General features: G+C 36.9%; 1 protein-coding gene across 1 annotated transcript; it reads left to right on the forward strand.

Moving 5' to 3' along the window:
* The first annotated feature begins 1378 nt into the window (after positions 1–1378).
* Positions 1379–27725, forward strand: LOC140163568 (cytochrome P450 1A4-like). Its single transcript, XM_072186882.1, has 10 exons — positions 1379–2236; positions 12984–13153; positions 15123–15296; positions 17231–17324; positions 21681–21839; positions 22221–22429; positions 23296–23464; positions 23618–23883; positions 24274–24372; positions 26124–27725. Exons 2-10 carry the CDS (start codon positions 13000–13002, stop codon positions 26384–26386), a joined length of 1587 nt encoding a protein of 528 aa, XP_072042983.1. The 5' UTR covers positions 1379–2236; positions 12984–12999; the 3' UTR covers positions 26387–27725.
* The last annotated feature ends 98 nt before the right edge of the window (positions 27726–27823 follow it).

Here is a 27823-nt window from a genome sequence, read left to right on the forward strand (position 1 = left end):
CGTTTAGGGTTGACATCAGGTGAAAAATACATCAAATGAGCACGAAACTTCACATTTATGTTCAGAAAGGTGTCTTCTTAGCATGATTCGAAAGGAGTATGGAAATTCCAAAGGGAAGCTGGTGATTTAATTTGTAACTCGAGATCTACTTGTTCAATATTTTAACCTTTTTACAGAGGGTATGATAGATGTATTACTGGCAACTCTGCCAAATTTCAGCTCAGTAGGCTACGTTTTTTACCTGAAATTATTGACATGAATATTTTGTGTCATTCTTGAGCAGTGCTGAACTCAGCCACTGGCAATTAAGCGCACTGTGGCGATGGACCAATTTTGACTCGCACTTACAGGAAAATGAAATAAGTTATGTTGCTGTAATTTGCAAGATAGTTAAAAAATATAATTGGCATTAACTTCCCCAATTTTTACAGAAAAATATTGAAAAATAAAAGAATGAGATCAATTTAGAAATGTCTGTGCAAGCAGTGCACAGTTGAGCTCCCTGCATGTCTATGGGAGTGTTCTAATCAAGTTGATGGTTCATTGGTCATCCCTACTAAAAGTATATTATAAAGCATGTTGGCCTAGATATGAAAGAAAATGTAGATTTGGACAAAGGTTACCCAAAAACAATGGAGCAATTTTGATGTCAGCATGGTCAGCGACCCATCGAAAGTTCAGCAAAACTTTTAACTGATGTCTAAGCTTTGAGTAAATAGTATGGAAGAAGTACAGATGTCTTATTAGGAGTATGAGACAGGAAGATGAGAGTTCATAAGGGCAATGTCGGCACCCAGGTCACAGTACTGGGAAGAGATGTTATACAACCACCATGACCACGGCCATTCAAGTTAACTCAATCGATAAGGCGTTCGATTGACTGACCAATTCTCCCAATCCTCCTCGTTTGATTTCTGTTGGAGCTTGAGGAGCTCGCCATTAGCGAATCTCTAGAGATTATTAGGCACCGCTTAACTGAAGATACCACGCTAAATGAAAGAACAAAATAAACTGTTGACGACGTCATCATGGTCATGGAGATTTTAGCTTTCGTGCTCACCACTACATCCCGGGGGGGTTCTTCCTGGTTGAAGGTATACGGGGATGTGCCACGGTTTTGGGGTACCTTTTCAGCGATTTTGGTATATCGATGGGTGGGTCTTCAGTGGAGACCAGTGCGCCCAATTGGGCGCATTTTGGAAAAAGTGCCTTTAAAGCGCCCAATTATGGCCTTTTTGGGTGCTTTTTCTTGAAAATTGGTATACTGATGGGTAGCAAAAACAGCAAAAAGTAGGTATAGAGAAAGTCAGCATCCGAAAGTCTGCGTGGCACACCCCCGTACACAATTTTTCGAAGAACCCCCCCCCCCGGGCACTACATACTTCTCCTTTTGCGGCAAAGTGTTCCGATAATTTTGAAAACGTACATACAATGGCGACATAATAAACTGAATAAGGGGCGCACCATTAGATTTCCAGGGGGGCATGGGAGTTTTTTGAAAAAAAAAAAAATTCGCCACTAGTGAGATGAAAAAAAAAATTGGGCCTCACTGATGAGTAAAAAAAAATTCCCCCACCCAACTTTGTATAAAGGTATACATTAAAATTGAAAAATAAATACTTTGATGCCGAAGGCGGCAAAAAAATTGCTGCCGTCGGAAGCGGAAAAAAATTCCGCCGCTATCGGCGGCGAAAAAAAATTCTGCCTGACCCAAACTCCCATGCCCCCCTGAGAATCTAATGGTGCGTCCCTAACAGAACACTGTGCGTCATGGCGGTGTTTGATCAAAAGGACCAACATCTGTCACGTTTTACAGAGTGGCATGGATTGGCGACATGCGCTGGTATAAAAATAGCGATTTTATTTGTATTATCTTATATGTTCGTGTCAAAATTACAGTGAAAACTAACATTTTGTGGAAAATCCAGTTCTTATGGAAATATTACAATAATGGCTTACAGCAATATTTTTTGTGCACAATGTCAGAACTAATTATCTCTGATTCTAAAAACACTGAATGTCCCTTTAATGCCTTTAATGCAATGTCATTGCCAATGACCCATGAAATATTGATCGAACAAATAAAGCTTTTTTATAGACTGGGCATGCTGTGTATACGACTCATAATACATGACTGTTTATATTACTAGCACTACACATAAACTTTCTGTGTGAAGCCCAGCGCTGTTACTTACAGGTGCAAATAAATTCCGCAGTAAAGTTGGTAACATAATAGGTAAGTTTTAGTTTCTTTGATTTTCTATATTAAGAATTTATTAAGAATACCCAGTCCTAATCCCCATTACTGATTTTTTATGATTGCAAATGTAATCTTGTTTTGCTAAATGAAACCATAGCTACATCTTATTCTTAAGGGAGGTTGGAACTACAGATGACTATTCCTAATACATTGATTAGATTTCTAATACTATAGTATATTTCTTGAATAAAAGTACAAATCGAAATTTTTAGAATCATACTCTGAAAACATAAACTAGTTGGGGAGCAGCTTGACTAGCTTTAAACTAATCATGCTGTTTAGTCAATTGTTCAAAATTTCTAAATTTCATATTAAAATACTTAAATGAAATGCAATTTTAATGAGACCTTTCAAAAAAGGTTTTTGTATTTTTCTATGACAATAGGAAGCTATAGGATAGAGAAACAATTTTAGTTGTGAGTAGGAGAAAATGTTGTCTTTATTTGAAAGATATTTAATGATGCTGGGACGGTTTATTAGTACGGAATACTTTCTTTCGTATAATATTACTATCCATATCTAATAAGCAATCTAGAATCTCACAATACATAATTGTAAAATATATATCTAAAGCACTAGTGGTTGTGGCTTGTCCTGCAATATCCCTTTAGCATATTTAGTTAAGGTCATGTACATGTAAACGTTAGGTGAAAGTTGAAAGAACGATTGAATTGCATGAATTGTGTTCTTAAAATTTCTATTCTTTCCTGTATACTATGTGGTAGTTGACTAGGGGCTGTGCAATATTTTTATGTACGCCGGGATGGTAAACTCAAAAGAGTCAAAATTGTGTGACAAAAATACGACCTATTTAGAAATGAAAACGTGGCTTAAAATGTCACTTCTAGCAGCACGTCCAGGTTGGCCGTGTTCGTAACCAGGGGGGAGGGGTCATTTTCTTCGGAAGGTGGGGGGAGGGGTCATGAATATGTTGGTGACCGGAGTACATTTTTATGACCACCTATCGCGGGCTTAATTATTTTATGACTCCCCCATCCTTTGCGTGTATTGAGTATTTTAATGCACACATTTTGATTGATTGATGATCTTGATGATGTTGTATCTCACTCTGTTGTTTTTAAATAGACCCCTATTAGTATAAACAATTTCCCTGATTGAGAATCTAACGTCTTACGTTGATAGAAAATTATGCTATCCTTGATTAATGACAATAAATTGTTCAATAAAACATTGAAATAAATCAGGTGGTCATCGGTTATCGAACTTATCAAGAGTCGAACATCCTAACAATTGGGCCCCGTACTCTGTGGTAAAGCTTTGTGTCGTCCGTATCAAGAGTCGAACATCCTAACCATTGGGCCCCGTACTCTGTGGTAAAGATTTGTGTCGTCCGTATCAAGAGTCGAACATCCTAACCATTGGGCCCGTACTCTGTGGTAAAGCGTTGTGTCGTCCGTATCAAGAGTCGAACATCCTAACCATTGGGCCCCGTACTCTGTGGTAAAGCTTTGTGTCGTCCGGAAGAACAAAACAATGAAAAACTTGATATTTGGTGAATGCGGTTCAGAATTTGTTTGTAGGTACCAAAGGAAATGCTAGGGTATATTTGAAAGTGAATCAGAAAAGTAGTGTCAAAGTGTTTCGTAAGGCTGTAGCAGTGTGCTGGGGAGTTTTGAAAAAAAAAAAAAAACTTCGCCCACTAGCGAGACGAAAAAAAGTTGCCTCACTGATGAGTAAAAAAAAATCCCAAATTGAAAAAAGACAACTTAGCGAAAAAACATTTCCCACAAAGGCAGCGAACAAAATTCTACCTGACCCTAACTCCCCCCAAATTATCTAATGGCGCGTCCCTTATTAAGCAGGTTCCAAAGTATGTTAACATAGTTGATCATGTGTTCATGACTTTGCAATTCAGGTGTATATTAGGCGACGTGAAACAAGCTGAAAAAATATTATTCATGAAAACAATCAGGTGCTACCTCACAAAGTCTGTGTAAAACTGATAGCTCTACAAAGGTGGAAATAAACAAATAAAGGTAAGTAGAATTTTCTGTAATTTAGAGAAAATGATTGATAATGGTGCTGGCGCGATTTAGTTTGTTTGCTACTTTGAAGATATACAGGCTGAGTCAAAAAGAAGTTAACTCATGTTTGAGAGGCTGTAACTCGAGATCAGCAAGGAATCTGCTAAAATATAAATACCACTGGAAAGGGAAAATTCTACACGTTTAAATAAAAAAAAGAATTGTTGCAATTGCTCACTGCACAATAAAGTTATACTCATTTGAATACATCCACCCGTTTTTGTAGCTGCACACGGCTGCTTGATTTTCATCCATTTCAATTTCGATAAATCAGCAAAGTCCTAACAGGATTTATTGTTAAAAGACAAATTTTACTTTTATATAATTAATATTCAACAAAGTCTATGGCGGTACTATAGTTTGTAGGGATACCAATATTTTTTCAAGTCTTTACGAACGATCCAGCAGAAGCTTGTTTTGGGGATTGTTGGGTAAAGGATTGAGCTGATCTTTTTCTTGCTGTAACGCATGTCTAACTCTAGCAATGTTCACTTGTGATCTAACAGTTCGTGGTCTGAGTGAAGCTTCCGGCTGTCTGCTCCTTAGTGTCCCATGCACATTGAGCTTGCTCACATTCTTATATACTGCTAACTTACATGAAACCCGGTTAGCTGTAGGAAATTGGAGACGAAAAAGACGATGAACTTCGGTGGGACTCTAATCCGTCGACAGAAAAGTATGACCCCGTGTGGTAAATTGTGGTAAATTCATTTGGCCAATGTAGTGCAATGAGGTAAAATTCAAATTGAAAAGAGCTCTTTAACACTCATTTAGGAAATATTGATCGAAACCACACCTGCCACAGAACTTTATTTGCATTTGAATATCGCGCCTTACCAATGAATATAATAGGTAGGCCCCTACTTGGGAAGTGAAACCGTGTGCAGCTACAAAAATGGGTGGTCGTATTCAAATGAGTATAACTTGAGTTTGCTTTGAGCAATTGCAACAATTCTTGTATTTATTTAGACGTATAGAATTTGCTCTTTCCAGTGGTGTCTTCATTTTTAGCAGATTCCTTACAGATCTCGAGTTACAGCCCCTCAAACATGAGTTTACTTCTTTTTGACTCAGCCTGTATGTCATGGGCTTCTCAATTAGTCAAGTACGGCAACCTAGGGCGCCCTGCTAGACGCTACTTTAAAAAGTCTTCTAAATTGTTAATGAAGAATGAGCCATTTCAACATTTTTTATCTTTTTATTATAATGAATTTATTTTCACTATATTGGTTGCATTTATAAAAGTCGTGCACAATACCGAATATAAGTATGTAAAGATTTTGTTATATTACCATGGTTACTGTCACTAAGATGATCCAGGCCAAAATCACAGGTGCTACAACACCAAACACGCAAAAACACTGTTATTATATTATACCAAACAACATATGATTATTTATTAATTAGTGCAGTATGGCTATTAATCAAGTCACATGATTACAAAATCATGCAAGAATTACTACACAAATTTCTTTTTCCTAAAGTTTACTTATATATCTAAGCCTAGTGATTTTGATTGGCTCTGACTTTCTGAGGAAATTTCTTTGATGGTCTCAGTTCTTGATCCAAGATCCGGCAATGTCCAGGATCCTGTCTATTCAAGGGAAACACCTGGTCTACCACAGTCTCAGTCCAAGTCCTGAAGACCATGTTTTCAGTATGTATCCTAGCTGCAGTGTGTTCCAAACGGTCTTCTTTATATGTTGACCTTTTAAAAGCTCATCTGTTTGAGATCACTCGAGCAAGCTATCTGCTCTACTTAGCAGTCAGATAACGCAGTATTTAGTACAGCAAATTACCACAGTTTGTGGATGGGTTACGTCTGTCTGACAATTTGTTGAGTCAAAAAGCGGACTTAAGCTGTCAGCAAGTCAGCAATTGCTATATTGCTAAACTTGAAAAACGGGTCCACTTTTTCGAAATCATCCCCCCCTTCAATCCTTTTTTTTTTTTTTTCATCTAAAACAGGCACAAAATATGCTCGCCCTTATACTTCTGCCGCCACTGCTAAAATCTGACTCTGATACGTCTGTTCCAAATTTTACCCAATGAATGCAAGCGATTATAAAGTAACGCCTTCACAAAGAATACGGAGCCGTTACAAAATACGCCTATAGCTTTAGAACTATCGTATTCACAACATTTTAACATAATGAGGCCAGTCGAGTACAAATCCATCGGAACACCCTTTTCAATACGGAATAAATGCTAACCTCATCGTGACATCATCCAAGCAGCAGAGTTCATTCGATGGATCTGCAGTTGACTATTCTGCAATATGATATTGGAAGAAAGATAGTATAGGCTTACACGCATTTTGATAAAAGTACTTTCTCAAAAGTAACATATGCCATGACTACTATGTGTTAATAATTCAACAATGTTTTCGCTAAATTTGCCCGCTAATTTCAATATCATCGTTTATGCTGTTGTTTATGCCCATTTATGATAAAAGTACTTTCTCAAAAGTAACATATGTCATGACTACTATGTGTTGATAATTCACAATGTTTTCGCTAAATTTGCCCGCTAATTTCTGCATAATTTATGCTGTTATTTATACCAATGTGTTCAATTAACGAGACCTTTTGTGTTGTAATGGATATTCATCATTCCATATGTTTTTAGTATTATGTTTTTCATTATGTTCAAAAACACGTGCTGCCATATGAAACTAAACACAGATCCCAGGGGGATTGGGGGGATAAATACCTAAACACATCACAAAAGTGCTCACATCTAAACACATCACAAAAGGGTGCGGTAATTACTTTATTCTTATGTCAATACACACACACGTAATCTAAATATTTTGCCAGGGCGGATGGTCCATATGTAACAGCTTGATTTGCTCATGAAAAGAGCCACCCCCATAAAACTTTTTGGTATAACCTGGTGTGACCTTCGACACAAGAGTTCTTTTGTTGTTCTCTGCATCAGTGGTTAACATCATTAAATACTAGCTACTGATGAAGAGTACAAGCAACTAAATCTTGCTGTCAATGTTTTACTGTCACACAGGTATGTTAATATTTGTTAACAGTAACTTTATATTTTAGATGACATATCTTGGTAAGATTTAAGATAAGGTATTTTGGCATTATGAAGAAAGATGAAATTTAAAGACAAAGATCTTCTGTTACCGCCTATGAATATAATTATGTTCTGAGATGATCTTGCGCTCACCTAAGAGGTATGTTATCAGTTTAAAGATATTATCAGTTTTGTGTTTAGATGTAGATTTATCATTAATTTGATAAGATAAGAGTATTGTTTAGTTTAGATTTTAGACACTTACAAAATATCTAAGTGTAATGTATTTTGTATAATACGGCCTACCTATATTACATATAGGCCATATTAGGAGATATTAGGTTAATAGTATTGCCATAATTAGCACCCAAAAGTCCTGTCTAGTCAGAAATTTATCTAGGTTCAGATTGTTCTTTTGTTCAGATTATGTAAGAAAGTCACAATTTGGGCTTAATAAGTGTTATCTAAGCAATATGAAACAACCAAACTATGCATAGTGATCAATGGTGATGAGACCTTCACTTTCTATTGAAACTCGTTTGGCCATGCTTAATTCAATAAGATTTGCAAATAAAAGGCTAGGTAGTTTATTTGAAGATGGTTAAAAAGTGGAATTTAGTCTTTTGTTAAATTGTCATGTTATGATAAGAGATTTGCATTTTAGCTTGGAACTTCTCTATATATTACTAGTGTACAGTGTGGCAGGGTAATATAACTCATAAGGAAGTGATGTTGTTGTAAATAAGAAATTCAGTGATAGTAGTTGATGCTATTATTTAATTATTATGTCTAGATAGTGAATATAACTTTATATGCTAGTAATATGAAACTATTATTAAGTAAATAAGCATAAATATTTAGTAGTTATATTTCAAAGATTAAGGGAGGTGTAATGAGCGTGAACCTGGTTTGGATGCAGAGGGAGTGTGCCTGTAACAGACACAGCCACCAGAAAAGGACCAGCTCAGATCGCGCGCCAAATAAGTTTGCAGTCCAGAAATTTCATTTTTTTCTCAGCCTAGTCGTCAGTCGTGTGGTTTTTATGAGATTTGATACGGCGCTGAAGTCTATTGGCTGTCCCAAAATCAGTACCAGACCCGGTTTCCAGACGGCAATGTGTGTGTTGTTACAAGGAATGCAAACTCATTTTATCAATGAGTGAACCAACTCATATAAAGGGTCATATATTAGACCTTGTTATTGCTCGCCTGGATGACGATATTATTCAGAACGTCAAAGTTGACAATTTGCATTACTCTGATCATTTTGTTGTGTCATGCATTTTCCAATGTGCAAAACCTCCCCCTTTAGTAGTCACCACTACTTCTCGTGAGTATGGTAAAGTGGATCAAAATAAATTAACCACTTTGCTTGAAGAGCACTTAGCAGAATTCCCTGAGAGTGAAGATCCTAATGTTCTTGTCGCTTCGTATGAGTCTATTACATCCTCTGTCCTTGATGAGGTTTGTCCTCTTGTGACAAAAACGCGTACCATTAAACCTAGACTTCCATGGTATAATGATACCATCCATCAAGCGAGGAATATCCGTCGGCGTCTAGAACGTAGATGGAAGAAAAGTCGCTCTGAAGCTGATGAGACCGCTTTCAAAGATCAGAAAGACCATGTCTGTAGACTTATAACAAATGCTAAAATCGATTACTTTACTAATAAATGTACAAATGCGTCTGTAAAGGAAATGTATAATACAATCAATGTACTGTTAAATAAGACACACAAAGTTCTCCCTGACTTTCAAGAAGATCTTGCGGATGAGTTCCTACAGTTTTTCATAGAAAAGGTTGAAAAAATACGAGACAATGTGTGCTCAGGTAGTTCTTGTGTAAGATCTGATCAGGATACTGCTACGGACAATGTAGATTTAAGTATGTGTAGTTTTAAGCCACTCACTCTTGAAGATGTTCACAATATCATTATGAAATTTCCTAGTAAGTCATGTCTGCTGGATACTATGCCCTCATGGTTAGTAAAAGACAACCTTCCTACCATGCTTCCTGTAATAACAAAAATTGTCAATGCTTCTCTTGCATCAGGTGTATTTCCATCAAGGTTGAAACATTCCATCATAAAACCTGTTATTCAGAAGAACACCATGGATCCAAACTCATTAAAGAGCTATCGCCCTGTTGCGAATATTACCTTTCTGTCTAAAGTAGTGGAAAAGGCAGTGACATGTCAGGTTACCGACTATGTGGACAGCAATTGCCTTGGTGAACAACATCAGTCTGCCTATAGGCAAAACCATAGTACGGAGACTGCATTGTTAAAAGTTAAGAACGATATCCTGCAGTCTCTTGACAAAGGTAATGCTGTCTTCATGGTTCTACTGGACATGTCCGCTGCCTTTGATACTGTGGATCATAATATCTTACTTCATAGGCTTCAGACTAGGTTTGGCATGGGCGGTGCAGTTAAATCTTGGTTTCGTACATATCTTCATAACCGCACCGTAAAGGTCAACGTCAAGAACACATTTTCCAAAGAGCATTTGCTCACGTACTCACTTCCTCAGGGCTCTATAATAGGCCCACAGGGGTTTACGTTATATACCGCCCCTCTTGGTGACATCATTCGTGCATATGATGTTTCTTTTCATGCTTACGCGGATGACATCCAACTTTTTGCTGAATTCAATCCTAAGATCGTAGGGGACTGTGAATGTGTTCTTGATAAATTAACATCTTGTGTTGCTAGAATAAATGAATGGATGGTGGACAATATGCTCCAACTTAATCAAGACAAAACAGAATTTATTGTTTTTGCAAATAACCGTGTTTTGCCTACACTTCAGAATTTTCAACTCAAACTTGGTAACCTGTGTATTCATCCAAAATCATCTGTGAAAAATCTTGGTGTTATGCTTGATTCTTCTCTAGACATGTCTGTTCACATAAATTCAATATGTAGTTCTGTTAATTTTCATATACGCAATCTGTGGCGTATTCGCCGTTTTATATCACAGGAAGCTTGTCACAATGCTGTCAGAGGGTTGGTACTGTCTCGTCTAGATTACGCCAATTCGCTTTTACTAGGTGCACGTGCGAAAGATCTTATGCGTTTGCAGCGCCTCCAAAATAAAGCTGCGCGCCTGGTTTTTAGTTGTGGACGGGACCAGCCCTCTGCCAGCTTACTTGACGAGCTTCATTGGCTTCCAGTTAAACAAAGGGTTCATTTCAAATTACTTCTGTACATTTTCAAATGCATAAATGCTCAAGCTCCAGGTTACCTGACTGATCTAATTCATCTCTTGAATAGTAGTGTTGCGCTTGGTCTCAGATCTCGACTTCGTTCCTCATCTGATCTCACCCGCCTTTGGGTTCCTCGCTCTTTTAGAAAGGCTGGGGATGCTTCATTTGCCATAGGTGCTCCCAAAATATGGAATGAGCTCCCTATTGAGATCAGAGAGGCAGGGTCGGTGTCTGGGTTCAAGCGCATGCTCAAAACTCATCTTTATCCAGATTAGTATTGCTGCTTGTTTTTGTATATTTTATTCAATTGTTGTAATTGCTTTGTATAATTTGCTTGAATTGATATGTATATGTTTTCTTGTAAGGCGCTCTGTGCTTTGTGGAGCGCCATATAAATGTTTTATAATAATAATAATAATAATAATAGAGGAATACGACATCTATCGTGAGCCAATCTGCATTTTGTTGCCTGCAAAAGCCGACGATCAGGTAAAAATTCTAAAAGCAGCGTGACTAGATATTTGTAAAACGCATTGAAAACGCCAAATTGCAGTCATAAAATATATAATATTAGTAAATCACCCAATCGAATGTTAACGTAGGTATGTGGAAAAGAACTGCAATAACAATAACAAACTATGTGCCCAAAGAGTTGTCTTTGGCATGTCGCTTTTTTTTGAAATATCACCAAAAATATCAAATTTTGGAAAAACGCCCCAAAATTTAAAACAAACACGAACCTTCCAAAATAAATAAATATTAGCACTCGGCGGCCCAGTCACTACCTGCCGCTGTGATTTGGGGTAACTTATTGCTTCCCCTCTCCAGATACCGGAACTTCAAGGTCGCTCATACCCCAGCCCTTAATTAAGATACTTAAATTGACAAATTCCTTTGATAAACTATCAATCATGATTAAGATTTCTTTTAGCTTATATATGTTTGGATTTAGCATTAATATGAGTAATTAATACAAATTTCATATTCAAGTTATTGTTTTGCTCCAGAAATTCGAATGCATAATTAATTATAACATCCTACATTACTTGACTTGCATATATTATGTTTTGAACAATTAGTTGATAATCAATACTATTGTCATATTTAATGATATCATTTGGAATTAATTAGACTTAATTAAACTAGTTTCATGATCATGATTATTTAGAAATATATTTGGAAACCTTAAAAGAACGTAAATATTTTGATAATCGTATTAAGTAAGCATTTGAACATGTTATTATATGATTAGGTTAATAACATCATTAAATACTAGCTACTGATGAAGAGTACAACCAACTAAATCTTGCTGTCAATGTTTTACTGTCACACAGGTCATCAACTACAATAAAACTCTACCCATCTAAATACTAAACTGGGGTAACACATACAATCATCCCTCCAATGCCTGGATGTGGGTTTCTGACCAAATAAAACTCTTTTTGTGCGCTTTTATTCCACTTTTGCACTATATTTCACCAGTTTAGCTTCAATTATGTCAAACATTTTCGCGCGCATTTCTACCAACAAAATTTTCTGTCACCAAAAGGTGCTGGATTCACTATATTTTTCAGAAATTTTTTCCAACCCCATCCCCCCCCCATGTCAAAAAGCGAAGGGGGGACTGACTTGCCACCATGCTCTATGGCCACTGGCGTAGATTTCTTTTTAATATTGGGGATGGGGTTGGAAATATTGAATCCAGCACCTTTTGGTGACAAAATCAGTTTGTGCTACAAATGCGCGCGAAGCTCGCGGAAAAATTTACCATATTGAAACTAAACTGGTGAAGTGTGGTACAATAGTGGTTACATAAATTCGCGCGAAGCGTACAAAAATTGGCACTTTTTGGTTTATATGAGGTTAATTTGGTCAGAAACCCACATACAGGTGTCCACATGGGGTGATTGTATGGACCACCCCCCTATCAATAGATTGGGGATTTATCCCCCATCACCCCAGGGATCTACGCCTATGCCCATGGCTAATCTACATTGGTGCTGATGAAGGGCGCGGTACAGAGGGGTGATGGAATGCGCATATAATATGTCGATCTTGCAAAATCATTAGTTCTGTGTCACCTCAACGCGCCTAACCAAGAGCATTGTAGGTCCCATATACCGGCACAATAGGGCCTATTATTACGAACTGAATGTAGTTTTTATCCCCTCCCCTCCCCCCTCCCTCCCCCTCCCCCGTTCTCTCTCTCTCCTCCTCCTCCTCCTCCTCTCTCTCTTCCCATTCTCTGTATTTCTTTTCTCTCTTTCTTTTCCCCTTTTTATAGGGATCGCCAGAGGTGTCGCACCCCCACCCCCCCCATGGCGACGGCCCTGCTTGTATGACTCACTCACTACGATGGAGAATAGTAATGTGGCATTCATCAGTATGGAGGAACATTCGACTAAATGATGCTCATTTTCTTACACTTTTCCCTGCAGATAGATCCCTGTCACCATGTTAGAGCCCATCTCGACATTCGTTGGAGAGATTTTCTCGATTACCGTGGTATTACTTACCATCCTCGGATCCCTTATTTATTGGAGCATTCGGAGACCACGCGGGATGCCACCCGGACCTATGGGACTGCCTATTGTTGGAAATATGTTCAGTAAGTCTATATTAAAGAATATTTTTGATGTTGTTTAAAATTGTTTATAATATTTATTAGAAGACATCAAATAATCCGATCACTCAGAAACTAGATGGAATTTTACTAGATAGAAGTCCTCCTTGGGATCAGTCAGAACACGAGTTAACAGTTAACTGAGTTAAAATTTCTTGAACAGAATTAGGTCACCGGCCGAAGAAGCATACGAATGTTTCCATGGAAAACTCGTAAGGCACGTTTTTATATGCAATACCCATTTATCACGTAATACGTATATTACTTTTGTGGACTGATGTAGCCTTACTTAAAATCAGGCCTGTTGCATATTTGTTGACAAAACAAGAGACTGATACTCACGTATCACATCTCGATGATACTTAGCCCTAGTCTCTACAGGATATCCAAAAAAATCAGGCGGTGATGGAAGCGATATCGCCCATTTTGAGGTCGCCATTGGATTAACACATAATCATGAAATCTTCACAAACAATTCTAAATTTGTTATGTGGTGTCAAAGCAAAATTATCTTACTCTAAAACCGTCGGGGTTCTACAAAGTACCCCACTGCAAGTATGTTAATTTTCCTGATTTTGCCTGAAAAAAATGAGAACCCTCATTGCGCCCTCTTTTTTCTCCTATTTCTGAAAAGTTGACCAAATATATTTGGGTATGTAAAGAAACCTTTAATCGTTAACTTTAACTTTGGAAGATATGCCCTTTTAAAGAAAAGTACCCGTTTTACACTCTGTCCAAGGATAGCAAACAGAGTGGTTGGGATGGGTCATGCTGTGGAGTGGCCTGCAAGATCACCAGACTTCACACCACTTGATTTCTTCCTTTGGGGCAAAATACGTGATGTCTATGAGCGAGGACCATCTGCTAAGCCCGATCCTCACTCCACTTCGCAGCGCGATGCGATGCTTTTCAAACATCGCAGCATCGCGCGATGAAATTAAAATGTACCTTTTAATTTTAACGCGCGATGTTGCGTTGTTTTAAAAGCATGTGAGGTCTGCATCTCCTTTTAAGGTCATTCTACCGACCTTGATTTTCCAGCAGCCAATCACAAACGTGCACGGCTGCGATATCGCAGCACGATGCGAAAAAGTTGAACATTGTTCAACTCCATCGCGGACCGAAATTTCCACCGCGCGATGAGAATTTTCACCGCTGAGCTCGTAAAAACCTGGCTCAGATTACAGTTTTTATAGCATCGCAGCATCGCATCGCGCTGTGATGTGGAGTCAGAATCGGGCTTACAAGATCTGCGCAAGCGTATTACTGCTGCATTCGCAAGTATCCGGTGTACAAGGATCGTACACAATGCAATTCATTAACCAGATAGAGGGCAGAGCAGTACAGTAAACTCACTTCAGAAGAACCAAATACAAAACAGCCATTTTCAGTGCTACCTTAGCTCAAAAAGAGAAATGACTTGTAAATAAAAAGAAAGCAAGAAACAGGAAGGTAAGAGACATAATATAAGACAAAAAGGCATAAATAGCCAAGAAAATAAGCAGTTGCAAGTATAGCAAAAGAAGTCCCATCCCACATCCATTTTACCCACACTTAATGACACTTAACAAAAGCCATAGCCCATAAACCCACCGGTAAAGCCCATTCCCTAAATAAAGTTATTTTATAAAGTTATCATTGAGAAATGTTTGATATTCATGTATGGTACGTGTACTACTTTTCTATCTTTGAAGTAGCCAAACCTCCTCCCTGGACAGAGTGAAAAACGGGTACATTTATTCAAAAGAGCATATCTTCAAAAGTTGTGAGCCGATTGAAATAATTGTTTTGGTTTGTTAAAACTAACGGTTAAAGGTGTCTTTTTTACACACCAAAATATGTTTGATCAACTTTTCAGAAATAAGAGAAAAAGAGGGCGCAATGAGGGTTCTCTTTTGTTTGGGACACCCTGTACAATACATATTGAATATGGAAACCCGTTATTTTTATCCAGGTTTTATGGATGAACCTCACATTAAATTCAAGGAAATGACGAAGCAGTATGGCAATATATTTGCCGTTAAAATGGGACAGCGATGGACGGTAGTTCTCAATCAAATAGATGTGGTGAGAGATGCTTTACTCAAAAAACCAGTCGAGTTTGCAGGGCGGCCTGATTTATATTCAAGTAAGTTGTAGTGTGTGTGAGTTAACGTTGCTTGTGTTTGGGTTGCGTGTGTTTAGATTACGTGTGTGTGTATTGACATAAGAATAAAGTAATTAATACCCCACCCTTTTTATGAGATAATAACTCAATGTATGCATCTAATTTTAAAATTGCAATAGCAAAAAGAAGCCCAATTTCTGATGCCTCATTTGTCATAATAGCCCAAAATGTGTTGCCATTTGCGTTCAAGAAGTCACCTTGACCGCAACTTTTGTGCTATCCAGACAAAAGTTGCATAACTAAAATGAGTTTCATTTTGCTATTTCAGTTTTAAACTTGGATGCATACATTTTGAGTTAACTCACTTTTGTGATGTGTTTAGATGTACGTTGACGCACCATGATGCAGTCATGTCTACAGTAGAATTCATCTCGACCTTTGTAGGACTTAAACCCCATTAAAAGCTATTAAACCAAGATAACACTCATTGAAGCAGCTCAACTGATTAAATCAGATCTTCTCTGGTTGTGTACAAGTGTCTGTTTTCAATGTGCGACATCGCAATAAAGCTGGTATTACAGCTTCAGTTGGGTAACCGATTATAAAGGAATGAAAGGAAACAATGGTATGTGTACCATTGTTCACGAAATGACCCAAAGACCTGCTTTTTGTTAACCAGCATTCTTCAAAATGAGCAACATAATGATTGTTGACTTAACACGGTTTGGAAATAATTTCTTCATATTTTTGGTGTTATCTGTCGTTTACATATCCTTCCTAAAACACAAAAGTGCGACCCTCTCCAAACATCTAAATTAGCTAAAAATTTAGGACATGTTACAAAACTTTATTTTCTAGAACCTATTTAGAATAATTTAAATGTAGCTTTTACCGGTTTTTGTGGCATCCTTCAGAAGTGAGCGGTCCGATACCAATATTTTCGGTCAAATCTCCATTCAATTACCACGGGGAGTTGGCTAGCTATGCCTTGCCCTCACTCATATTTTACAAAAGTGCGACCATTTCTGAACATCTAACCTAGCTGTAATTTTAGGTCATGTTAGAGAAATATATTTGCTAGAAGTTTTGGAGAATAAATAAAATATTGGCTGGTTATTTTCACACAGTGATGTTAACTAGGCAAGTGTCCATTCTCCCAACATACATCATTTGTTGAGGTCACACGTCAATGGTGAGAGCACTGTGTATTGTGTATAGGAAAACGGACAGTAACTGCAGTATGCCAGCTATAATCAAAATATTGGTAGACCCAAGAAAGATGCTGTGAACTACCAAATCGTAACAGTTTAAAATAGTTGCAAACTTAACAGACGCAGTGCATATTGCGTTGTGCATACCGCTGAAGGTGCGCATGATGCCTTTGGGAGTCAATGATAAGTACGGGGTGCGTGAGTTTAACATTGCGCGAGCGTACAAAAAAGAGAGTTCGCGCATAAGCGCTGACAAATTGAAAGCTCCGTGTTTGCTCAGGTCCGAACGCTGTACATGCGTCAACTGAATTCAAATACGCTTCGAGGGCACAGGCTTGGGATATTCCAATCGATTTGTTATTATTCGATGTTTGTGTGAGTGCTTGACTCACCGGACGGTGGGGTCCTGTGGTACTAGTCTTGCGTCAAATGTTGGGTGGATGGATGTGCTGTATGGGTGTTTCTGTATGTACGGGTACGGTCTGTTTCTGTCTGTACGGAGTCATTTTCACCCAGAAATACAAGATGGCTGCCGGCACCATTTTGAAAAATTTACTTTTGAACCAAATTATAAGACCAGAGAATGGTCACAAAATTGATGTTATGGGCCTAACTAATCTATATCCCACAAAAAAACATCGTGTCACAAATAATGTTATTAAACAGTAATGTTGGTCACTATGATATCTTAAAACACTTTCACAATAATCATGACACGAATATCTATCGATTATTATTATTCAGGTGGCTTGCTAAGCGAAAATTTCCAGGACATTATATTTACCAACTACAGTACCAGATGGAAACTACACAGAAAATTGGGTCATTCCGCAATAAGGTATATTAAAGATATATTCGAGAAGGAACAATAGCCCTGAAAAAGGATTGGTCCTTTAAACAGTGCTCGTCATGGTCTCATTCTGTTTTAAATTATAAGATAATACGGTACTTTGCGATATATAGACCATTTTAAAAGTCAGGGATCAACATGGATTTCATGGTTCATAGGAATTCTTCATGTATTTGTGACTAAGCTCTTTCTGCGCTACTTTGTCGTTATTCATTGAAACCGTTAAGGGATGGGGTATGAACAGACTTTGAAATAAGAAGAAAAATCCAAGGGTCCTTCGGACCCTTGCCTTTGAAATTTTTAAGAGAAAGAATTCACTACGGCGATCACGGTATGTCTAGATTGTTGAAAACTCGGGTTCAAAACTAGATGGGAAACTAAAATGAAAGTGTACTCAGGGAGCTGGACCTATTATGTGAACCAGATTTTCCAGTGGAACAACAAAACTAGGATTTTCTGCTCTTTGATAAGTTCAATTTTTATGGTTCACGCGGACCCGAACCGTAGCAAATTTCCGGGTCCGCGCCTACTTCCACGGGTATTTGACGCAAGGACGCGCCTAATTTCGAGCGCTGGGTATGAACGTTTGTACAGTATTTATTGTGGGGCATTAGAGCACATCAGACATATCGAATTGCATTCTTAATACGAAGAATGTCCTTCTGATATCAAGTAATTTTGATTTTTTTGAAATTCGCAATGTAAATCATTTATGGCAAATCACTAAAAATTGATATATTTGATATTGATATTTAACAGTACTCGAAGTAAACTTTATAAATCTGATGATTTATACTTGTATAAGTGTATGTAGGTGGGATGGAAAGCCGACCATCAATTGAAAATTTTGACCTTTCGTATTGAAGATATGGATTTTTCCCCAAAACACGAAAAAAAAAAAAAAAGGTCTTTTTGGTGAAAATCTTCAATATGAAAGGTTAAAATTTTCAATTGATCGTCGGCTTTTCCTCCCAGCTACATACACATTAAGAATATATCATTAGATTTGTAAAATTTACTTCGAGGACTGTTATATATCAAAATGTGAAAAATATCAAATTTTAATAATTTGTCATAACATTTGTATTATATCGTGAATTTCAAAAAAGGAAAATTATTTGATATCAGAAAAACATTCTTCGTATTCAGAATGTAATTCGATATGTCTGATGTGCTCTCATGTCCCACAAAACATACTGTCGAAACGCTCAAAACGCTCATTCCTGATCCCTTAAGAATGTTTCAAATCAACACGCACAAAAATGTTTCAAGCTTTATTTCATTTTAGGCATTTGTATAGCTGTATTAAGGTATTAACGCGGATATCCTATTTAAATTTAAATTTCGTTCCTCAAAATATTATTTTATTACAGTATACACAGGCCCCGACCCAAAAATGCACTTAAAAAGAAAGAAATCATTTATTACATCTCACTCTCTAAACTGAGCTCAAAAAGAAACTTATAATTTTGTACAACTTGTGAATCACAAGGTCATATCTTAAAATAGTGTCAATCAAAATTAACCAAAATTACACACAGGATTACTTTAATACTCTACTCAAAACACATGTCAGTAACCAAGCAGTTGTCCAACTGACACAACAGCAAAATGCACTGTCATGGGACAGCTTCCTGGACTTCCTTCACTTTCACAGCCCAACATTTGGCACCCAGGACAAAAAATCTGTGAGAATGCACACAAGATCCTTGCACAGATGATAAAACGGTGCTGCTTTCTGCTTTTCATACACTTTTTTCATGAAACAGGGCTGAGCTGTGAATGTGGTCCAGGAAGCTGTCCCATGTCAGTGCATTTTGCTGTTGTGTCAGTTGGATAACTGCTTGGTTACTGACATGTGTTAAGAGTAGAGTATTGAAGTAAATCTGTGTGTAATTTTGGTTCAATTTGATGGACAGGATTTCAAGATATGACCTTGTGAAAAATTATAAGTTTCTTTTTAGCTCAGTTTAGTTCTCGCTAGCATTAATATGCAAAAGTTGAAAAATGCTAGGGAGTTGATGAAAATATTGTGAAATAAATAGTTGTTGCTCAATAACAAAAATGTTACATAGGAGTGCAAAATGAAACTCATCTTCAACATTTCTAACTAAACCCGAGAAGCTCCGAGTTGGAAACTCTGCAAAATCTTTCTTCTCTTATCTACTCACCTCATTATCCCTTTCAACATGCAATTTTTAGTAAAAACGAAGATTTTAACTCACGTTTTGGTGACGTTTCACCACTACTGGTAACTTATCGCATCAGACTGTTTCCTTTTATGGGCAACAGGGACCGCAGTAAAAGGTGTGATGAGTCAAAGATGCTGTCTTCGTTTTTACTAGCAATTGTTCAAAATGAAAAAAAAATCACATTTGAAATTAATATTCCTATTGAACTTGTTCAAAGATGTTAAGTATTTTTCACAACCAATCCCTTGTTAGAAAACAGAGTAATAACTCAATTTAGAGCTGGACACATCTAAGCAACGGCACTAATGTGCAACAGAGATCCCAGCAAACACAAAAACGTTTTTAAAACGTTTTAAATAAGTTATATTTTGGGTTTTGGTTTAGGTAAAAACGTTTTAATAACATTAAAATGTCGGGTTATATAAAGGCCATGAAATCGTTTTAAAACGTTTTATATGAAAATACACTACAACAATATTTTTAAAATGTTTTCGAAATGTCATTGTAAACTATTTTTGCAAACATTTTTGGCCAAATATTTTGTTAACACTTTAATAACATTATGTTAAAATATTTGCACCCAGCAAACACAGAAATGTTATCAAAATGTTTTTTACAAAACGTTTTCATAACATTTAAATGTCGGGTTATATAAAGGCGGTGAAAACATTTTAAAAACGTTATTGTAAATATTTTTTCACCCCCAAAATAACATTCTGGTTAGAATGATTTGTACCAAGTTTTCAAAAATGTTTTTGGAATGTTATTAAAACGTATTTATACCCTTTATATAACCCGACTTTTAAATGTTTTCTATAAAACATTTGTGTTTGCTGTGCAGTAAATTACCAACAAATGTTATTTAATGTTATGAAAACGTTTTATACCATAAATGTACCCTTTATATAACCCGACATTTAAACGTTTTCTGACAACCTTTTATAACCTTTTGCGAATGATGTCGAAAACGTTTTGTGTTTGCTGGGAGATACAATGTATACTGCGCCAAGAAAGTATACTTACACTTGGAAAAATAATCATAATTTCAAAACTGAACTATAGTGGGGTAACTTTGTTATTTTAATAGATGCACTATCTAATCCGGCATATTTTGATACCCCATTGAATCCAATGTGACTTCAAGAAGCAAAGTTACAATCATTTTATTAGACGAAGGTCCAGTTTTAAAAGTGACACACTGGCCTATTCAAAACTCCAAGGACTATACATCTGGTTTGAGAGTGGTAAATGGCTAATTTGTGTGTGCCTTTAATTTAAAACAAAAAAGGAACAAAAGAAAACTGAAACAAAAGAGCTGACAAGTAAAATGCAAGTTATGAAAAGTGAAAAGAGAAGTAAAAACTGAAATATATACTGTTTTAAATAAGGCTTCATTGAAGAAACTGTTGTGCCTTGTACAGGCCAATTTGTCACTTTTAAAACTGGACCTTCGTCTATTCAATTGCATGTAACTTTACTTCTTGAGGTCATATTGGATTCAATGTGGTGTCATAATGTGCAGGATTAGATAGTGCTTCTATTACAAAAACAAATTTACTCCAATATGGTTCAGTTTTGAAATTGTGATTATTTTTCCAAGTGCAAGGATACTTTCTTGGCGCAGATTATTTAGAAGCAACAGCACAACTCACATCGCACATCGCATTAACAATTTTTGAATATATCGTACTGCACTAGTACATCTCTGCATAGAACTATAAATGTCAAAGAACACTGATAAAGACCTGGATCGTAATTCTATAGAATATTCATATCATGCTGATCACTCGCACCTGTAAGATTATTATCTTTGGTCGGTACTGTATTCGATCTATGATTGCAGAGGTACACAGGTGATGAGTGCAACCTGCTTGTAGTGCAGGGCGATATGTTTTTGAACATAATGCTATGGTAATCAATCTTGTTACATCATCACTTCAACGGTGAATAGGCCAACTGGCTTTTAATCTCCTTGAATGAATATTAGCAAATAACCGCAAAATGTAGTGTTGCGTATATACGCTCTGTTCGTCATCGTGTTAGCTTTTTTATTTAAACTATAATCATCAGGTATTATTGTAATTAATAGTTTTGTGGAGTGCTTTAAAATATTTAAGTTTGATCAAATCCTATACTTCGTTATTTTATTCAGAAATTTTGCGACAGGGAAGAAGTTGGAAAACATCGTTCACGAAGTCACAGAACGCATAGGTAAACGAATAGATGAGCAGCATGGGAAGCCCATCGACCCGAAACAAGTGGTATGCCTTGGTATCTACAATATCCTGGGGACGCTTTGTTTTGCACAAAAGTAAGTGAGAAGAAATTTTATTATATTCTATTTTATTTTATTTATTTCTTATTTAACCTGGGGTGATCAATCAATTCACTGGCACTGTTCTCCCTTGGTTCACAGGTGAAAAACGTGAACATGTAAACAAATGTTAACACAATTTGAGCAAGTTTGAAATTTCACCCTGTGCAAGGTTCGATGACCTTTTACCCCCCTTGGGGCCAGTTTATGGGAACATCCTGATTATGTTTAGGGTCAACTCTGGAACCTAAAAAGGTTGGTTTGGTTCGGTCCTGTGGGGGGTGCAAAGCAGGTGGTCCTAACTCCCCGAGTAATACTGGTAACAGAAAAATCCTAATCGTTCGAGTAATTCATGGACTCAATTAACCATAATTTCAGGTACGAATTCGATGACCCAAAGCTAACATGGTTCATTCGCATGAGCCGTGAGACCATCGATGCACTCGGAGCGGGCACGCTGGCTGATTTCATTCCTATATTGAGATTTGTTCCAATGCAGGGTGTCACAGAGCTCAAGAGAGTTATGGACGAGTTTCTAGGCTTCATTTATGCTGAACTAAAGCGTCACCGCGAATCATTTGATTCAGGTAGGTCTTTCAGGCTTATCCCTGTAAGTGAGCTATAGGTCTATGGCCTAATAAATAAACAAAATAACAAAAGAATTATGTAATATTATACTGAGATTGACGATCAGTCCATTTGCTTCTAAACATTTGAGGACGGAATCCACATCAGAAATAAATTTATTTCTTGGGACTTTAGATATCGTAATTTTATTTGAAATATGTCAACTATTTTAACGGCTCTTTTTAGAGCCATGAAATCAATAGGTTAGAGGCAACCTACTTTTAACAACTCTCCTTATAGCCACCAATCTTTAAGAGGATATGGTGCAGTTTGACTGAAGGGCTCTTGTCAGAGCAATCGATTTTTAGTAGGAAGAAAATACCTTCTCTTTTCAAACACATCGCAACATGGGTAGCTACAATCAAGGAAAAAGAATAGTTGGCACACTTGCACTAAACAATGGAAATGCGTGCCCTATCAAAATTGGAGAGGCGCGTGAAATATGCATGCAATATATGTGAAGTACATACTTTCCCCTATGTCTCACCCTTCCCCACTCCCCATCTTTCAATGTTAGAGGGTCTCACGGACCTGTTGACAACATGGCTTGGTCCAACATTGAATTTGGGGAGCGGGGGTAGAGATATATACCAAAAGACAGGTAAAGTGTGCCAACCTTTTGTCCTGGATTGTAGATAGGGGACAATCTACTATTGTGTCATTGGACAAAGATATTCTGTAGAGTTTTGGGCAGCCTTGTTGCATAACTCATATATTAATAATATTAAATTTAGACAGTTTCATCCTTGTCCAAAATCCAACCCGTTGAAAACCTGAATAGTGTTTTTTGATTTCACACAGTGATGTTGTTATTTTGTGTGTGTAGATAATATTCGTGACATATTTGATTCGTTACTTCTGGCTCAGAAGGAAGCAAAAGACGAAGGAAGCGATCTCGTGGACTCTCTTACTAAGGGTTCATGCCAACTTAAATTAATAATCAATAAATTCCAAATCAGTCTGGAATCTCGATCAAATTGTTTGATTGCGCAATCGTTAGAGAGGATACACATACCCTGTGCAATCAGCAGTCGATCGAATAATAGTCCCAAACGTCATATATTTTGCCATTGTACATAATAATCAAGAATCGCCTTGAAAGTGTACTTAAAACTTTCCTGGCATTAATCCACACAAATATGATTAAGTGTTTTTTTCTCCCTTTCATTCAAAGCTGGAACAGACACAACTATCATTACTCTCCACTGGACAATAGCTATTATGGCAGAATATCCTGACATACAAAAGAAGGTGGCCATGGAAATCGAAGAGGTCATAGGTCATAAAAGACTGACCTCTTTGGAAGATAGAGGGCGCCTACCATATACAGAGGCAACCATGATGGAAGTTTTACGCTTTAGTTCTATTGTTCCATTGGCTGATCCACACGCAACAACCTGTGACGTCACGTTAGGTAACATATCATATAGCAGTTACGCTTAACTTGGGCATTCAGTGGTTGAAGAAGCATTAACTTTTTTGAGGGCGACAAGATTCGGGGCCTGATTTACTGGGTCACTATCATGCGAAACGCGCGAAAATGTTCAATTCCACAAACTTATTATCCCAAATCCCCATGGTAAAAGAGACGTTTTCCCTCTCCCCGCTTCTTCCGCCTATGGGGGCATTTTACCAAGTAGTATTGGCACTGGAAAATCAATGACTAAAGAGAGACGTCTCTTGACGCAGTAGATTAAATTGATATTTGTGGGCAATCGGCGTTTTTAAGCAAATTTATCTTGCTTTTTTTTTGCTTTTTATAGATATTATGTCCACTTTAATAAGATTTGAATTTTATTTGCAGATAACTTTCAAATTCCAAAAGACACGATGGTAGTCATCAATCTGTTTGCGCTGCATTTCGATGAAGAGTTCTGGGATCAGCCGAAATGCTTTAAACCAGGTACGTTCGTTTGCTATAAGCATTCAGCAATCATGTTCTTGGTATTTATTTTAACCGTGGGCTGTCAGTTGTGTGTTTATATAAGAACTATGTTCGACCTCTATCCTATATACATCATAATGGGCAAATTAGATGTTACCTAAAACCTAAAAATTTGATCAGCGCCTTTCAACCATGATAACACAATTTAAGACCAGAGCGCAAGATGACCGTATGTCCACTTGGCCCCTCAACATGTATACACTAAAGTTGCGTATAGATGAGTTGACTTCTGACGTCAATGCCTGGCAGTATGCGCACGCATCATCACCATTTCTATTGTTTTTGCCTGGCAGTATGCGCGCGCATCATATTTTGTTCAGGGCTCATGTTTTTGAAACTCCCGCCACATCACAATAAGACTATTGAACAGTGTAGTGGTTGCATGGGTTCACTCAAGCATAAATATATACCGGTCCCTTGCCTTTGTTGAGGTCAACTCATCTATAGTTTCGTATAGTTTCGTATAGTTTGGTAATGTTTTATACATGTTCAGGGGCCAAAACAAATCTTTCACAACTGTTCATGATGTTTTTACCCTGGAACATGTATTAAACATTATAAAACCCTAAGAAACTATACGTAACTTTAGTGTATACATGTTGAGGGGCTTACGGTCTTCTTGCGCTCAGGTGTTCAATTTTATGTCATATGAGTAACTAACACACCGAATACGAATCGGAAGTATACATTCTTCAAGTTGTTTGTATAATTGACAAATAAGGAGGCTACACAAATAAGGAGGCTTTCGTTTTCTTCAGAAGGAGGTTCATTAAATATTGGAGGACAAAGATTTTAATACCAAAACACATTAAAAATGTGGGATTGTAAAATTATGAGGGCCTAATTTCCCCGCACTACGCACGCATTCTTTATACTTACGAGTACAGTCAAAATGTTTGCACAATCTTTAGTTACAATCAACATTTTTGCGCGCTTCGTGCGTTCGTCACTCGCACAGTAAAAATCAATATTGTTTGTCAATTACTCGCGCCTGAAATACGACAAGCAAACGCTTACGGTTAGCAACAACTTTAAACTGTTGCGATTTGGTAGTTCACAGCATCTTGCGAATGGTAGTGAGCTTTGGCAAAAATTGCATTGCTCAATTCATAGCGAGCATGTAGAAGAATCTAAATATCACAGATATACTTTTGTAGGTCATGTGGTTCTTGAGTTATGTTGTAAAAAGGGCTGAAACAACAATACTTTTGTAAAACATAGATAACTCATTAGCAGCAACAAATTAAGCAAGTTTTCAAAGTATAAGATTTGTAGAATGAACTTTTGCAAAAGATCAAAGTGTTATTTTTCAGTAATTGATTTAGATAATGAAAATCGACTTTTCGGTTGCTTCGACCAACAATACCTCGTCTACCCTTAAGTTGATCTTTTTGGAATAATTTGTTTCGGTTCTTTATGCGCGGAAGAGGAGTCATAAAAATGTTCAACCCGGTACGAGATAGTGGGGGTCATAAAATATTCTGTCCACGATAGAGGGGTAATAAAAAGTTGATTAACGAAATAACAGCATCCTACATAAGAAACCAACAAGATAGAAATGACCTTGGCATTCTGCTGTCTGCAAATATTCAAACGTGAAATTTTGCTTTGAAAAGAGTGACCGCAAAAGAATAGATGCGTGAAAGTCTAAGTTTATTTTAGTACAACTACTTTTTGGTTGATTCGTTTATTTTCATTTATTTTGACAGAACACTTCTTGGATGACAGCGGTTCTGAACGAAAACATCCCCATAGTTTCTTGCCATTCTCAGCAGGAAGGAGATCATGTCTTGGAGAATCTCTGGCAAAAGCGGAGCTTTTTCTGATTTTTACATGGTTCCTTCAGAACTACGAAATCTCGAAAGTGCCTGGAGACAAAGACGAATCCTTAGTTGAGCGCATTAACTCAGGAGCGAGTATTTTTCGCGAGTTGGCCTCGTATGAAGTGATAATGAAGAGACGTGTTTATTAAAGGAGAATATTACTGATGAAAACATTCCAGCAAACCTCAAAAACGTTTTAAAAACGTTTTAAATAAGTTATATTTTGGGTTTTGGTTTTGGTTAAAACGTTTTAATAACATTAAAATGTCGGGTTATATAAAAAAACACCTTACAACAATGTTTTTAAAATGTTTTCAAAGTGTTATTGTAAACTTTGTTTGCACACATTTTTGCCAAATATTTTGTCAGCACTTAAACATTATATTAAAATATTTGCACTCAACAAACACAGAAATGTTCTTAATTTTTTTCAAAAGGTTTGAATAACATTTAAAGTTGGGTTATATAAAGGTCATGAAAGCGTTTTTAAAACGTTATTGCAAATATTTTGGGCAAACATTTTTGCAAAATATTTTTTCAACCCAAAAATAACATTCTGTTTAGAATGTTTTGAATCAAGTTTTCAAAAATGTTTTTGGAATGTTATTATTATTATTTTAAAACGTTTTTATGCCCTTTATATAACCCAACATTTTAACGTTTTTTGTAAAACATTTTGTTTTTGCTGTGCAGTTGATTATCAAATAATGTTTTTTAATGTTGTGAAAACGTTTTATACCCTTCATATACCCTTTATATAACCCGACATTTAAACGTTTTCAGACAACCTTTTATAACCTTTTGCGAATGATGTTGAATCTGTTATAAACGTAATTATTGAACACTGGTTTTACCGAAAACGGGATGATATTCACCACGACATCAAATGAAATGTGCCGTTTCCCATTACGTGGTATTAGAGTCTCGCGCTAGTGTATAAAAGGCCGCTGGGATAGCTATTTGTTTTAGTTTTTCTTCTCTTGAGATTTTAGGGGGACGTTCCACGTGGAAAAAGTAGAAGGCGTGCCCCTCCGCCGCCGCCTATGCGAGCATTTTACCAAATAGTATTGATATGGGCTACTAAAGAGAGCCGTCTCTCGATACCGTATACCGTAAACGTTCGCCTAGTAGCGCTATGGGCACCCTTGACATAACTGGAATTTCAGACACAAACTAAAAGTGCCCTCCCCGATGATAAACATCCCACCAGCAAATAAGGGCACATACCCTTAATTCGTGTTGGGAATTTTAGAGGAGGGAGCTCGCTATTTGTATATGAAATTTACTCCAAGGCAAAGGAGCCCAGGTGCGCCATTAGGCGAACATTTACGGTATTAAATTAGGGAGTGTTCAGAAATACTTTGTTGGATATTTCCTAAAAACAAGTTTTGTTTTACTTTATATGTATTTTATTGCTGCTTCTTTCTTTATTCATGTATCATTATATCATTATTTGTTTTTCTATTTGTATGTAGTTAATGAGAATAAACTGGCTGATTAAATTTTAATGTGTTGTATGAAGTTTAATTTCAATTTTTGCATACTAATTATTTGAAAATAATATATTTCATTCTTATAACCAATAA

Source organism: Amphiura filiformis, chromosome 11, assembly GCF_039555335.1.
Source record: "Amphiura filiformis chromosome 11, Afil_fr2py, whole genome shotgun sequence".
Lineage (NCBI taxonomy): Eukaryota > Metazoa > Echinodermata > Ophiuroidea > Amphilepidida > Amphiuridae > Amphiura > Amphiura filiformis.

Excerpts from the sequence above, each read along its gene's own strand:
- LOC140163568 (XM_072186882.1), top strand. The coding sequence starts at position 13,000 with ATGTTAGAGCCCATCTCGACATTCGTTGGAGAGATTTTCTCGATTACC. Across the intron at positions 22,430-23,295 it reads CCGCGAATCATTTGATTCAG|ATAATATTCGTGACATATTT; the intron begins GTAGGTCTTTCA and ends TTGTGTGTGTAG. Across the intron at positions 24,373-26,123 it reads GCCGAAATGCTTTAAACCAG|AACACTTCTTGGATGACAGC; the intron begins GTACGTTCGTTT and ends TTATTTTGACAG.